This window comes from Perca flavescens, chromosome 19 (genome assembly GCF_004354835.1).
Source record: "Perca flavescens isolate YP-PL-M2 chromosome 19, PFLA_1.0, whole genome shotgun sequence".
Classification (NCBI taxonomy): Eukaryota; Metazoa; Chordata; class Actinopteri; order Perciformes; family Percidae; genus Perca; species Perca flavescens.
Genome location: NC_041349.1, coordinates 6,699,198 through 6,711,697, shown reverse-complemented (window position 1 = coordinate 6,711,697; position 12,500 = coordinate 6,699,198). Strand labels below are relative to the sequence as shown.

General features: G+C 40.5%; 1 protein-coding gene across 3 annotated transcripts in view; it reads left to right on the top strand.

Annotated features, from left to right (window-relative positions):
* The first annotated feature begins 4,450 nt into the window (after positions 1-4,450).
* Positions 4,451-12,500, top strand: part of ttc39b (tetratricopeptide repeat domain 39B) — a 39,372-nt gene continuing 31,322 nt past the window's right edge. For 2 of the 3 annotated variants that reach the window (XR_003690897.1, XM_028563842.1), the window contains exon 1: positions 8,809-9,250. Coding sequence is in view for 1 of the 3 variants with exons in the window: in XM_028563842.1 (XP_028419643.1) it covers positions 9,212-9,250 (39 nt within the window). In the remaining 2 variants the exon portion in view is untranslated. Of the gene's footprint in view, positions 4,481-8,808; positions 9,251-12,500 lie in introns of those variants that run through there. The other variant, XM_028563843.1, reaches the window with a different exon arrangement.

The window sequence follows — 12,500 nt, the reverse complement described above, 5'->3', positions numbered from 1 at the left end:
GCCGAGGTAGGAGAGGAGGTGAAGGAGAGGAGAGAGTCTGAGGGAGGAGAGGAGGTGAAGGAGAGGAGAGAGAGTCTGAGGGAGGAGAGAGTCTGAGGGAGGAGAGGAGGTGAAGGAGAGGAGGGACGCCGAGGTAGGAGAGGAGGTGAAGGAGAGGAGAGAGTCTGAGGGAGGAGAGAGTCTGAGGGAGGAGAGGAGGTGAAGGAGAGGAGGGACGCCGAGGTAGGAGAGGAGGTGAAGGAGAGGAGAGAGTCTGAGGGAGGAGAGGAGGTGAAGGAGAGGAGAGAGTCTGAGGGAGGAGAGAGTCTGAGGGAGGAGAGGAGGTGAAGGAGAGGAGGGACGCCGAGGGAGGAGAGGAGGTGCAAGGACACGGTAAGCTTGTAACCTTTTGAGTGTTTATTAGATAATTGTACGTTAATTTTTATTCATTATATAAAAAACATATAGAAAATGAAGGTTTTTTATTGGATATTTTTAATGAAGATCACTGATTGGTTGGTTGGTTTCTGTCTGTCTTAGCTCCAGCGGATGGTCCCTGAAGAAGCCTGGACTGAACCAACTCTAATATCAGAGGAGGGGTGGGTGGTGGGTGAACCTGAAACAACCTCCAATCCCCCTCCTACAACAATGAGAACTTCCACAGCCATGTTTACCTCATACACACACACACACGCACGCACGCACGCACGCACACACACACATACATACGTACACAGACACAAAGAAACACACACACACAGACAGACACACACACACTCACATAGAAACAGACACACACACACACACACACACACACACACACACACACACACATAGAAACAGACACACACACACACATAGAAACCAAACACACACACACACACACACACATAGAAACAACACACACACACACACACACACACACACACACAGAAACGGACACGTACACACACACACACACAGACAGACACACACACACACACACACACTCCCATAGAAACAGACACACACACATAGAAACAGAAACACACACACACATAGAAACACACACACACAATAGAAACACACACAAACACACACAGAAAAACCCAGACACACACACAGAAACGGACACGTACACACACACACACACACACACACACACACACAAAAACAGACACACACACACACAGACACTGAAACAGAGACACACACACACACATAGAAACACACACGCATAGAAACACACACAAACACAGACACACACACACACACATAGAAACACACACGCATAGAAACAAACACAAACACAGACACACACACACATAGAAACACGCACACATAGAAACACACACAAACAGAGACACACACACACATAGAAACACGCACACATAGAAACAGACACACACACACCCCTACCTGTATATGACCTAATAATTTATTTCCTGTACATTGAACCAAGTGATGAATGTAAACACCTTAATGGAGCATTAACCTTTTTTAACTTTAACCTCCACATGTCTCTTTTTAAGCATCTCTTAACTGTGGTAATCATTTTAGGGGAACTGTTCCTTTAAAAGCTCAGTTCAGTCCAAAGATCTCTCCCCCAAAAAAAAAAAAACTACGTTTCACCCCGAGGACTCTGCAACAACAGGAGCTAGTTTTCATTTTATTTTATTTTTTAACCTGGAAGGTGCTTTTCTCTTTGAATTTAAAATCACAAATAAACGACGTCAGCTCAGCAGCTTTTTAAAACCCAAAACGAAAGCATTAAACGGCTCGGCATTATACACACACACACACACACACACACACACACACACACACACACACACACACACACACACGTACTACTAACTGTGCTATGACTGTTTCTATGAGTACTTTTTTACAGGGAGATATTTAATTCTGTATTTGTATTATTGTGACGCTGTGAGATTCTTATTGTGTGTTTTTACTCGTGTGTTTAAAAGGTGTTTTCTTACCTCCGGTTGTGTATAAATGTACAGTTTTACACACCTGACACGCACTCGGTATATTAAAGAGTTTGAACAAACGGAAACGGAGTGTTTGCGGTGAATAACCCACACATACACACAGACACACACATGCACACACAGACACATATACGCACACAGACAGACACATGACACATATACAGTGCCTGACAAAAGTCTTGTCGCTTATCTAAGTTGTAGGAACAACAAATAATAACTTGGCTTGTAGTTGATCAATCAGAATCAGAAATGGCTTATATGAAAAGGCAGAGGCTTCTGGATTACGCTTATTATACCAAAATAAAGTCTTGTATCATTTGTTGAGTTTTATCATTGAATTAGGACAGAAAGGTCAGATTTGGCTTGGACAAAAAGTCTTGTCGCATACAAAAAATACAGTAATGTACGGTAGAAATTACATTTTTATTTTGAATACACAAACATGCGACAATAACATCAGAGCATACGTAAAGTCATGGTGCCTTGGGGGGAAAAAAGAAAATGAGCTTGGAGGAGGACTACGTACTGTACATACGTCTCGGCAATGACTCCAATAACTTATTGATGAAGTCCTCTGGAGTAGCAAAGAAAGCAGTCTCGCAGGACTCCCAGAGTTCATCAAGAGTCTTTGGTTTAACCCCCTTAACGCCGACTGTCGCTAATTTGCATCAAACCCCGTCCATTGCGACTACAGGCGAGGTAGCGTGTGTGTATTCCCCCCAATGCCGGTTTGTTTACATGCGATACATACCTAGGAACCTTTTGCATGCACTGGTTTCTCGTAGGACCGGTCGGAGTGGGAGATGCATCCGGTTCACGTAAGCAAAATTAACCCTAACCCTAACTCTACCCCTAACCCTGACCCCTAACCCTAAAGAAACTACTGTCAGTGTTAGGGAGTAGGAGAGTGTTTTCTTTCTTGCCGTTGTCAAGATCCATGTATTTGTCATTTACAGTTTAGAAGTTCTAACAACTTTGTGACATGAATGAAATCTACTATGTGTTTTATTGATTTTACCATTTTGTAAAGAATTTTACTATGAATGCCTGTTGTCGCTAATTTGCATCATACCTACGTTTATATCTATTCCATATGCTAGAGACAAATTAACAATCTCAACTTAATTTAGCATCAACTTGGAGCCAGAAACACACATAATATTTTGTTTATATAATTGTGAATAAATTCAGGCGTCAAGGGGTTAATCTTCCAAGCCTCCTCCTTCATACCTTACCCCCCAGACATGCTCAATAATGTTCGTGTCTGGTGACTGGGTTGGCCAATCCCGGAGCACCTTGACCTTCTTCGCTTTTAGGAACTTTGACGTGGAGGCTGAAGTACGACAAGGAGCGCCATCCTGCTGAAGAATTTGCCCCCTCTTGTGGTTTGGATTGTAATGGGCAGCAAGAAGTTGTTGATACTTCACTCCGCAGATCTCTCGCACAGACCCCCATACTGGGAGCGATATTACGAATCCCACTATGGCCACGCCAAGACCCGCCCTTCAATAGCGTTCACACACTACTATTGGCCATGCTTACATGTCCAGGTCCTATCCCCTGACCAATCCCCTAACCCTAACCTTAACCACTCGAGGAGAAATGCCTAACCCCAACCAATCGAGCTTCTTCGTAGGGCGGGTCTTGGCGTGGACATAGTGGGATTCGTAATTTTGCATACTGGGATGTAACCCCAAACCATGATTTTTTTTTCCTCCACCAAACTTGACTGTTTTCTGGCCGAGAAAACTTGGGTCCGTGCGGTTTTCCCAACAGGTCTTCCGCAGTATTTGCGGCAATTGGGATCCAGTTCAACGGACGATTCATCAGGAAAAATCAACCTTCTGCCACTTCTCCACCGTCCATCCTTTCACCAAGCTGTGGGCCTTGGCAAATGCAACACACTTTTTTTTTTTTTTTTTTTTTTTTTTTTTTTTTTTTTTAAGTTGTCTTCTGTTTAATGCTAGTTTATGAGCACTAATTTGGCAACGGAGACCACTGCGTGAGAGAATTCGACAAACTGTTCTTATAGATACAGGGGTTCCTGGACCCTGGACAAGAGCCACAAACTGTCCTCTCAAACAGTTGTCTCACGGGGTCTGCCTGACCTGGGCTTGTGTCAGTACCCGATCCGTTCCAACTGCACAATCCGTTGTGCGCATGCGCTGTGGTACGATGATTTACGACACTACCCGATCTGTTCCCACGCTAGCCTCCACCGGGAAGCTAACGTTAGTTTAGCTAATAGCTAATTCGGGCGCACCGCTAGGTGATTATAGCGGTCTGCCGTTAGCTTCCACTGGGAAGCTAACGTTACTTTAGCTAACAGTTCATTTGGCTAACCGCTAGCTGGTTGTAGCGGTCTGCCGTCCGTCACGTAGACAGTATATATAATGGACCAATAGACCCCGTTGCTCTGGACGGAGACCAGTGAAGGCTATTAGAAGCACTTTTCCGGTGATGGCCAGCTTTACTGCGCAGCCTCCAACTGAGAGAATGTGACGTGAGCAACGTGTCTGAAAGTTGTAAGTCTTCTGGTAGCTGTGCCAAGAGAAATCTCAATCATTCCCAATCTTACAGAGACGGAGAGCGTAGGTATATGTAAGGAGATAACATGGGCAAAGGCTAATTATTGCTAACTAACATGCTAGTTAACATTAGTAATTAAACCTAAACATCTCATGGAAGTCCAAACTGCCTGCGAGCTTCTCCTTTACTATACGGTAATTCCTCTACTATGCGACAGTAAGTCACTTGGTTATGACACAATCGTTAGCTTATTTTTACAAAAACGTCTGCTACGGAGCCATAACGTGAGGTACAAGGTAATGGAGCCTTTTATACATTGTCGTGTTTCTTTGGAACTAAACAACGGACAAATAGAGTCTTTAAACGCTTCAGATGTAAAGTTATTCGCAGTCAAGTGACGTAAAAAAAAAATGGCGGTCAGCGGAATGCTAACAGGAGGTGATGGCCAGTTAGCAACAAAATGGCGCCATAGATGGCTCGAGTTCTGCAGCGAAGCTTACCCCCTTGGTCCGTCAGCCTCCACAGTTAAGCTAACGTTAGTTTAGCTAACAGCTAATTCGGCTAACCGGTAGCTGAGACAGCATGCAAACTTTTAAAAGACCCTCAAAATAAAACTTCAAAACAAACGTTAACATATATAACAGCTGTTACGTCAGTTCTGCTTCACTTGTGCTCATTTAAAATACAATCACTCAATACTTGTCTTTATTGTTACTGTAAAGTCTTAATTTTGCTGTAGCCTGCTTTTCCCGTTATGTTTGACTTAACGTTATTTTAGACTGAATCTAGCTGTCCGTTTCTGCCTGAACGATCCATTCTGCGCATGCGGTATTTGTCGGCTAGCGGTTAGCCGAATTAGCTGTTAGCTAAACTAACGTTAGCTTGGGTGGAGGCTAGCGTGGAACAGATCGGGCAGGTCGTAAAACAGTATTATCATCTTGCGCATGCGCAGAACGGATTGTGCAGGTGGAACGGATCGGGTACTGACAGCTTGTCCTGAACTTCACCAGTGTCTTTAAATCTTTTTCTTATCTTTCTTTCCACTTGACGTTTGGATACGTTGAAGATGTCTGCCACCTCGGCAGCAGACTTGGTCATCAGGCTCTTGATGAGCACTTTGGTCAGGTTGCGCTTCACGTGAAGGTGTGGTGTGCTGGAGTTCTTTCTATACACACCCGGGAATGTGTTAATTACAGTATTTGTCACAGGTGGAGCTCTAATCTGTGATTGGTTGAATCATTTAAAAGACACGACAAGACTTTTTGTCCAAGCCAAATCTGACCTTTTTGTCCTAATTCAATGATAAAACTCAACGAATGATACAAGACTTTATTTTGGTATAATAAGCATAATACAGAAGCCTTTGCCTTTCATATAAGCCATTTCTGATTCTGATTGATCAACTACAAGTCAAGTTATTATTCGTTGTTCCTACAACTTAGATAAGCGACAAGACTTTTGTCAGGTACTGTATACACACACACAGACACATATACACACAGACAGACATATATATATATATATACACACACACACACACAGACAGACATATATATATATATATATATATATATATATATATATATATATATATATATACACACACACAGACACATATACACGCAGACAGACACATACTGTCTGTCTCCCTCCTGCCCTCCCCTCTGTCTATCTGTTTCCTTGTCTGTCTCTGTGTCTGTCTATCTGTCTCCCTCCATATCTGTCTCCCTTCCCCATTACCCCCCCTCTATCTCTCTCTCTCTCTCTCCCCCCTCCCTCCCTGTCTATCTCCCAATTAAAGGTTCAAGGTCTCCCATTGATCGAGAAGCTAATTTGAGATGTCTGTGTTTCCATCAATCAGAAATGAAACGTAGAGACAAACAGGAGATGAGCTTTCATATAAATCACCACTAAATCACAAAAAGTAGGCCTATCTAAATATGAGGTTAGTTAGGTGACTTTATCGGTACTGTAGGTCAGGGGTGTCAAACTCAATTTCCCACAGGGCCACGCTGGAAAATAATCACATCAAGGGCCAGACGTGTAGTTTATTGACATGTGTTTATTTAATTGAAAAAGTCTTTGACTGTATTATTGCGTGTGTCATAAAGTCTTCTCACTTACAGTTTGGTCGACATGAAGTCCTAAAGAAGTCAGGAGGAAGTTCCTTAAGCCATCATAGAAAACACACCGCCTAAAAATGTTGAAAAAAAGTGACAAAAACGTCAGAAAAAGTGATAAAAATATTGTCGAAACGTGGGAAAAATGTTGTAAAACGTGACAAAAACGTTGGAAAAAGGGACAAAACGTTGGAAAAAGTGATAAAAATGTGGTAAAAACATAGGAAAAAGTGACAAAACGTTGGAAAAAGTGATAAAAATGTCGTAAAAACGTTTGAAAAAGTGATCAAAATGTCGTAAAAAGTGACAAAAACGTTGAAAAAAGTGACAAAAACTTCGGAAAAAGTGATAAAAATGTCGTCAAAACGTGGGAAAAAGTGACAAAACGTGGGAAAATTTTTGTAAAAAGTGACAAAAACGTCGGAAAAAGTGACAAAGTTGACCATTTTACAATTTGGTTTAGGCGCCACTAGGGAGAAAGATGGTATATGATGGTTTCGATAAAAGCATGATAGAATAATGTCATTATGGCCTTTTTTTTTTACATGTGTGTGTGAATGCGTGCATATATAAACTCAAATGTTATTTATATAGCGCAACCAATGTAAATTATACTGTACATTATTTAGCGATACATTTGTAATCAAAATGTCATCATGTCAATCAAAATGTTACAACCAGAAGCTTGACGCACCAGGATTGGTTTTCTAGATGATAATGTATTTGTTTATGTTTATTTTAAAACAACCACAAGTAGATTAACTCTCGTGTTGTCGTCTCCCGTCCACCGGGCAACTCTGTGTTTTTCTGAGTTGAAATTTCAACCTTTTATCGTTCTTTTTCTACATCTTTTCTCGACATTTTTTGTCGATTTTATTCCAATTTGTTTGACACTTTTTTCACATTTTTCGTGTCACTTTTGGCGGGTTTTTTTATTATGTGTTTGTCCATTTTTTCCCATTTTTTTTGACACTTTTTCACATTTTTTTGACACTTTTTCAAAAAGTTTTGTCACTTTTGTTTTTTTTTTTCAAATAATGTTTTTGTCAATTTTTTTGACACTTTTTTTAAAGAAAAATGACACTTTTTCAAATTTTTTTATCACTTTTGGCGTTTTTTTTTATGTTTTATAACAATAATATTTTTTTTTGACACTTTTTGAAAGTTTTTGTCACCCTTGCCAATGTTTTTGATGGTTTTTTTTGTCACTTTTTTCAGCGTTTTTGTAGCTTTTTTCCCTGACATTTGTCACTTTTTTTCAACGTTCTTTTCCAAGTTTATTGTCATATGCATATTTGTACCAAGTACCACAGCAATGAAATACAATGTGCCTTTTGTCACAGTTCTGATATAGAAAATGTTTTTTTGTAAACAACAGGAGGATTACGTGTTCATAAACCGCATTATGGCCATCGTTTCTTCATAATAGTGTAATAGTATAATAGTCTGTCTGCCTCTATGTCTGTCTGTCCGTCTGCCTCTCTGTCTGTCTGTCTGTCTGCCTCTCTGTCTGTTTGTCCGTCTGCCTCTCTGTCTGTCTGTCTGTCTGCCTCTCTGTCTGTCTGTCCGTCTGCCTCTCTGTCTGTCTGTCTGTCTGCCTCTCTGTCTGTCTGTCCGTCTGCCTCTCTGTCTGTCTGTCTGTCTGTCTGCCTCTCTGTCTGTCTGTCTGTCTGCCTCTCTGTCCGTCTGTCTGTCTGTCAGAGATGTAAATGGTTGACTGTCAGTCTTCACTAATCATGTGTGTGTGTGTGTGTGCGTGCGTGCGTGCGTGCGCGTGTGTGTGTATGTGTGTGTACATAAATCACAATCATGCTAGGCTAAAAAGACCTCATTTCATATTATTTATTTATTTATTTATTTTAAAATAAATACATACAGACAAATAAATGTTACAGATTCTATATATTTTATTTTAATTTTTTTACAGAACTTATTTTTGCACCAATGAGGCATAATAAAGCATGCTCATTAACCTCTGGGAAGCCTGATTTTTACCCATTCTTATCTGGTCACCCTTGATAAAGGTGGCGTTAAAAAAAATGTATGAAAATATTTGCTGCAATTACGCCCTTGGGTGTATCAAATCATGTGTTATAATTATCAGGTGAACATGCAGTCTGATTGGACAGACTCTCCCTCTCTCTCTCTCTCTCTCTCTCTGTTTGGAGGCGGAGAACAGGAAGCGTAGGGAGGTGTGTTTTCAGTGTGTGTGTGTTTGTATGGGAACCGTAGACGGTGTTTTTCTTCACGGAAGGAGAGCGGAAAGAGGAAGGCTCAGCGTCGTACAAAAAAAAAAAAAAAAAACCCGACTGAAGTATCCTACGCACCGGAATATCACAGAACAAGAGCGTGGAATAAACAGGGAATAAACGTGCGCAGGACAGGAAGAAAAGAGCAAAAACCGCGCATCTGTTTGTGTGTGTCTGCGTGTGTGTGCGTGAGTGTGTGACAGGGACGGACAACATGGGACCGTGTTCGTCTTCCTGAGTGGAATTAAAAAAATAATAATAATAATAACCTGCAGCAGCAACCTGAAGCAGCGGACCTGAAAGAGGACAGGCACCGGTGCGTGAGAGCGCGGGCACGCGTACACTTGGGCACGCGGACATGGCCCACGTAGGCAACGGAGCGACCGCAGAGGAGGAGGTGGGAGTCCCGCCGACGCACTGCCATCACATTTCACACACTTATCTCACATATGATGTCTGTATCAAAAGCATATATATATATATATATATATATATATGCTTTATTCACGCTCATACATTCCTGTTAGGATATTCAGAGTCTTATTTTAGGATGAGTAATGTCCTGTTTTTCCTGGATTGCTCCACACAAAGTAGACTATGGGTATAACGCTGTGTATTTACAGCCCCTATGGTTTGTTTTCCTACAAATATCTTGTCCAAAAATACCTTTTATAAATACCTGCAGTTTGTTATTTCTCCCAGGGGTTTCTGGGGCTCGAGCCCTAAAGGTTTTCTCAAAAAGAGTCTTTTCGGCTTACTTTTCTGTCTTTTATGGGTTCAGTTTTAAAGCCATATCGGTATCATATGAAACTGGACAATTACCCATGATGCACCTGAATATTTTCTGTCTCCGTTTTTGCCAAGGCGGGTTAGGACATTTGTGAATTCTAAATGTCAGAGTTGATTTAGGAAAAAATGCCATTTGGGAAACTTTTTCCATTCGGGTAATTTCAATGGATTTTTTAATGTTTTTTTTGATAGAGCTAGCTTGTGACAACTTAGTGTTTTTGTGAGTCGAAATTTCGACATTTTGTTGTTCTTTTTCTACACTTTTCTGGACGTTTTTTTGTCGATTTTATTCAAATTTTTTTGTCCCTTTTTTTTTTTTTTTTTTCTTTTTTTTAAATTATGTTTTTGTCGATTTTATAACAATTTGTCAATTTTTCCGATGTTTTTTTTCAATTTTTTTTGACACTTTAAAAAAAAGTTTTTCTCACCTTTGCCGAATGTTTTTGATGGGTTTTTATTTTTTTTATCGTTTTTTTTTCAGCTTTTGCAAAGTCAGATATTCAAACCCAAATGTACTTTAGATAGACGTGAACGATTGATGTGTGATGATGAAACCATTTGAGTCTTTTTGCAAAGTTAGCTCCTTTTTATTTTTGTCAATGTTGCCAAAATGTTCATGTCTGCCACGCTGAAGTATAAACAGTGGGCAGGAGATTACTTGAAAAGAAGGGTCAACATTTTAAAGGTCCCATGGCATGGAAATGTCACTTTATGAGGTTTTTTAACATTAATAGGAGTTCCCCCAGCCTGCCTATGATCCCCCAGTGGCTAGAAATGGTGATAGGTGTAAACCGAGCCCTGGGTAAACCCGAGGGTTTGACTAATGCTGCATTCCAGACTAAAAAAAAATGTGCCCGTAAGTTACGACTTCAAGTCACGACTCATGACTTCCAGGCAAAAGTTAGGTGACGGCTACCTAACGTTGACGTTAGCTAATGTAGTGTATTTGGTAGCGATGCTGTAATGCTGTGTGGACAGGAATCCGCTGACACTGTTTCTTGATTATAAAGGTTTATTTACATCAAAGGAATTCAGCATCAATTTACAAGCCCAGATTCTCAAAAGTCACTCTAAAGTTCTTTGTTTGAACATGGTATATATTCTATATTGTGTGTAACATAGATGGGGGAGGAAACAATACCCAGACAGCAAAAGGTATTTGGGCCAGATTTGGACCAGGTCTTCATTAGCATTTGGCGCAGATCCGCTAAACGGACCTGGGCCCAATACCGGAACAGGTTGGAATTACGGATCAGTGACAGATCTGGGCCAGAATTGGCCCAGTACAGTTATTAATGCCATGATGTGTGGTGCGGATCTGGCCCAGACTCATATTTTACATATGGGGCTGATCTGGACCCTGATCTGTGATTCATAGACAATACAAACCAATACAATCAAAAATCAAAGACAAGAAAAAAAAGACAAAAAGCATATGATTAAAGATCAATGTTAATTATTCAAATTACAAAAAAAAAGAAAAAATGGCTATTGATTTATCTCCGTGTCCGTGGCTTTGTCAGACATGCGATTCTTCCTCACTGCTCCTGTAATTCAATTCAATTCAATTTTATTTATAGTATCAAATCATAAAAAGAGTTATCTCGAGACACTTTACAGATAGAGTAAGAGTCTAGACCACACTCTATAATTTACAAAGCCCCAACAATTCCAACAAGTAAGACGTAGCCTACAAAAAGCACACAAAGCAAAGAAACAAACAAACAGTATGTTAGATTAAATATTCAAAGATTATTTATTACATGACATTCTACTAAAATGCTTGCACAAATAAATATGAATAGGCTACATGTGACTTAAGTGGTGTATAGTGAGTGAATGAGTGAGAGAGTGGTGATTAAGTAAAGACTGAGTGAAAGGCATCTATATAGGCTATGCTTACGAGCCATAATGGCCTTGTTTGCCATCTCACTGAATTTGTTTTTATTGTTAGGGTAACTACAAACGACAAAAGACTGGTTAGCCTAGTGGGTAGCGCTAACAAACGATGTTGCAGCTAACACACAATGGGCATGATATTCAGTAATTTTGGTGAATAATAAGCAAAGTTGTATGTTCACATTAGTTGTGGTTGTTTAAAAGAACCTATAGCCTACTACAAAGTTAGCCTAGCTACAGCTAAGTCTACTAGCCTACCCAGTTTGTCTGACATGTCTCAGGTTGTCAGAATTTCAGTGTAAACTAAATTTGTTAACTTTTATATTTAGCCTATACATATTTAACAGATTACCATGACATCAACAGTTAACCAAAGCTTAAATACAAATCATATAGAATATGCAGATACGATAAGATGACACTATGCCTCACTAATATGTGGCCAACTAGAAATCGCTAGTATCAGCTAGCGGCTAGCTAACTTCAGCGTTAGGTAGCAGCCAGCTAACGCTAGCTAGAACGGTTTGTCGTGATTTTGCCTGGAGCGCTACCAAGCTCGTGACTTGAAGTCGCAACTTACGGTCTAAAAATGGTGTCATATTTTCGGGTTAGGCTACCTAGCGTTGACGTTAGCTAGCCGCTAGCTGATACTAGCGATTTCTAGTCGGCGACGTATTTTGGGCTTCATTTATTGAACATAACCTGCAGCAGTACACAATAGTATGTGTGTTGTTTTGATTACAATGTGCGGAATTACTTTACGTTGCCTATTTAATCCTATTTCTCACCGTTAATCGTGTGTGTGTGTGTGTGTGTGTGTGTGTGTGTCTTTGTCTGTGTGTGTACGTGTGTGTGTATGTGTGTGTGTGTGTGTGTGTCTGTCTGTCTGTCTGTGTCTCTGTCATTGTGTGTACGTGTGTGTGTGTGTGTGTGTGTATCTCTGTGTCAGTGTGTTTGTG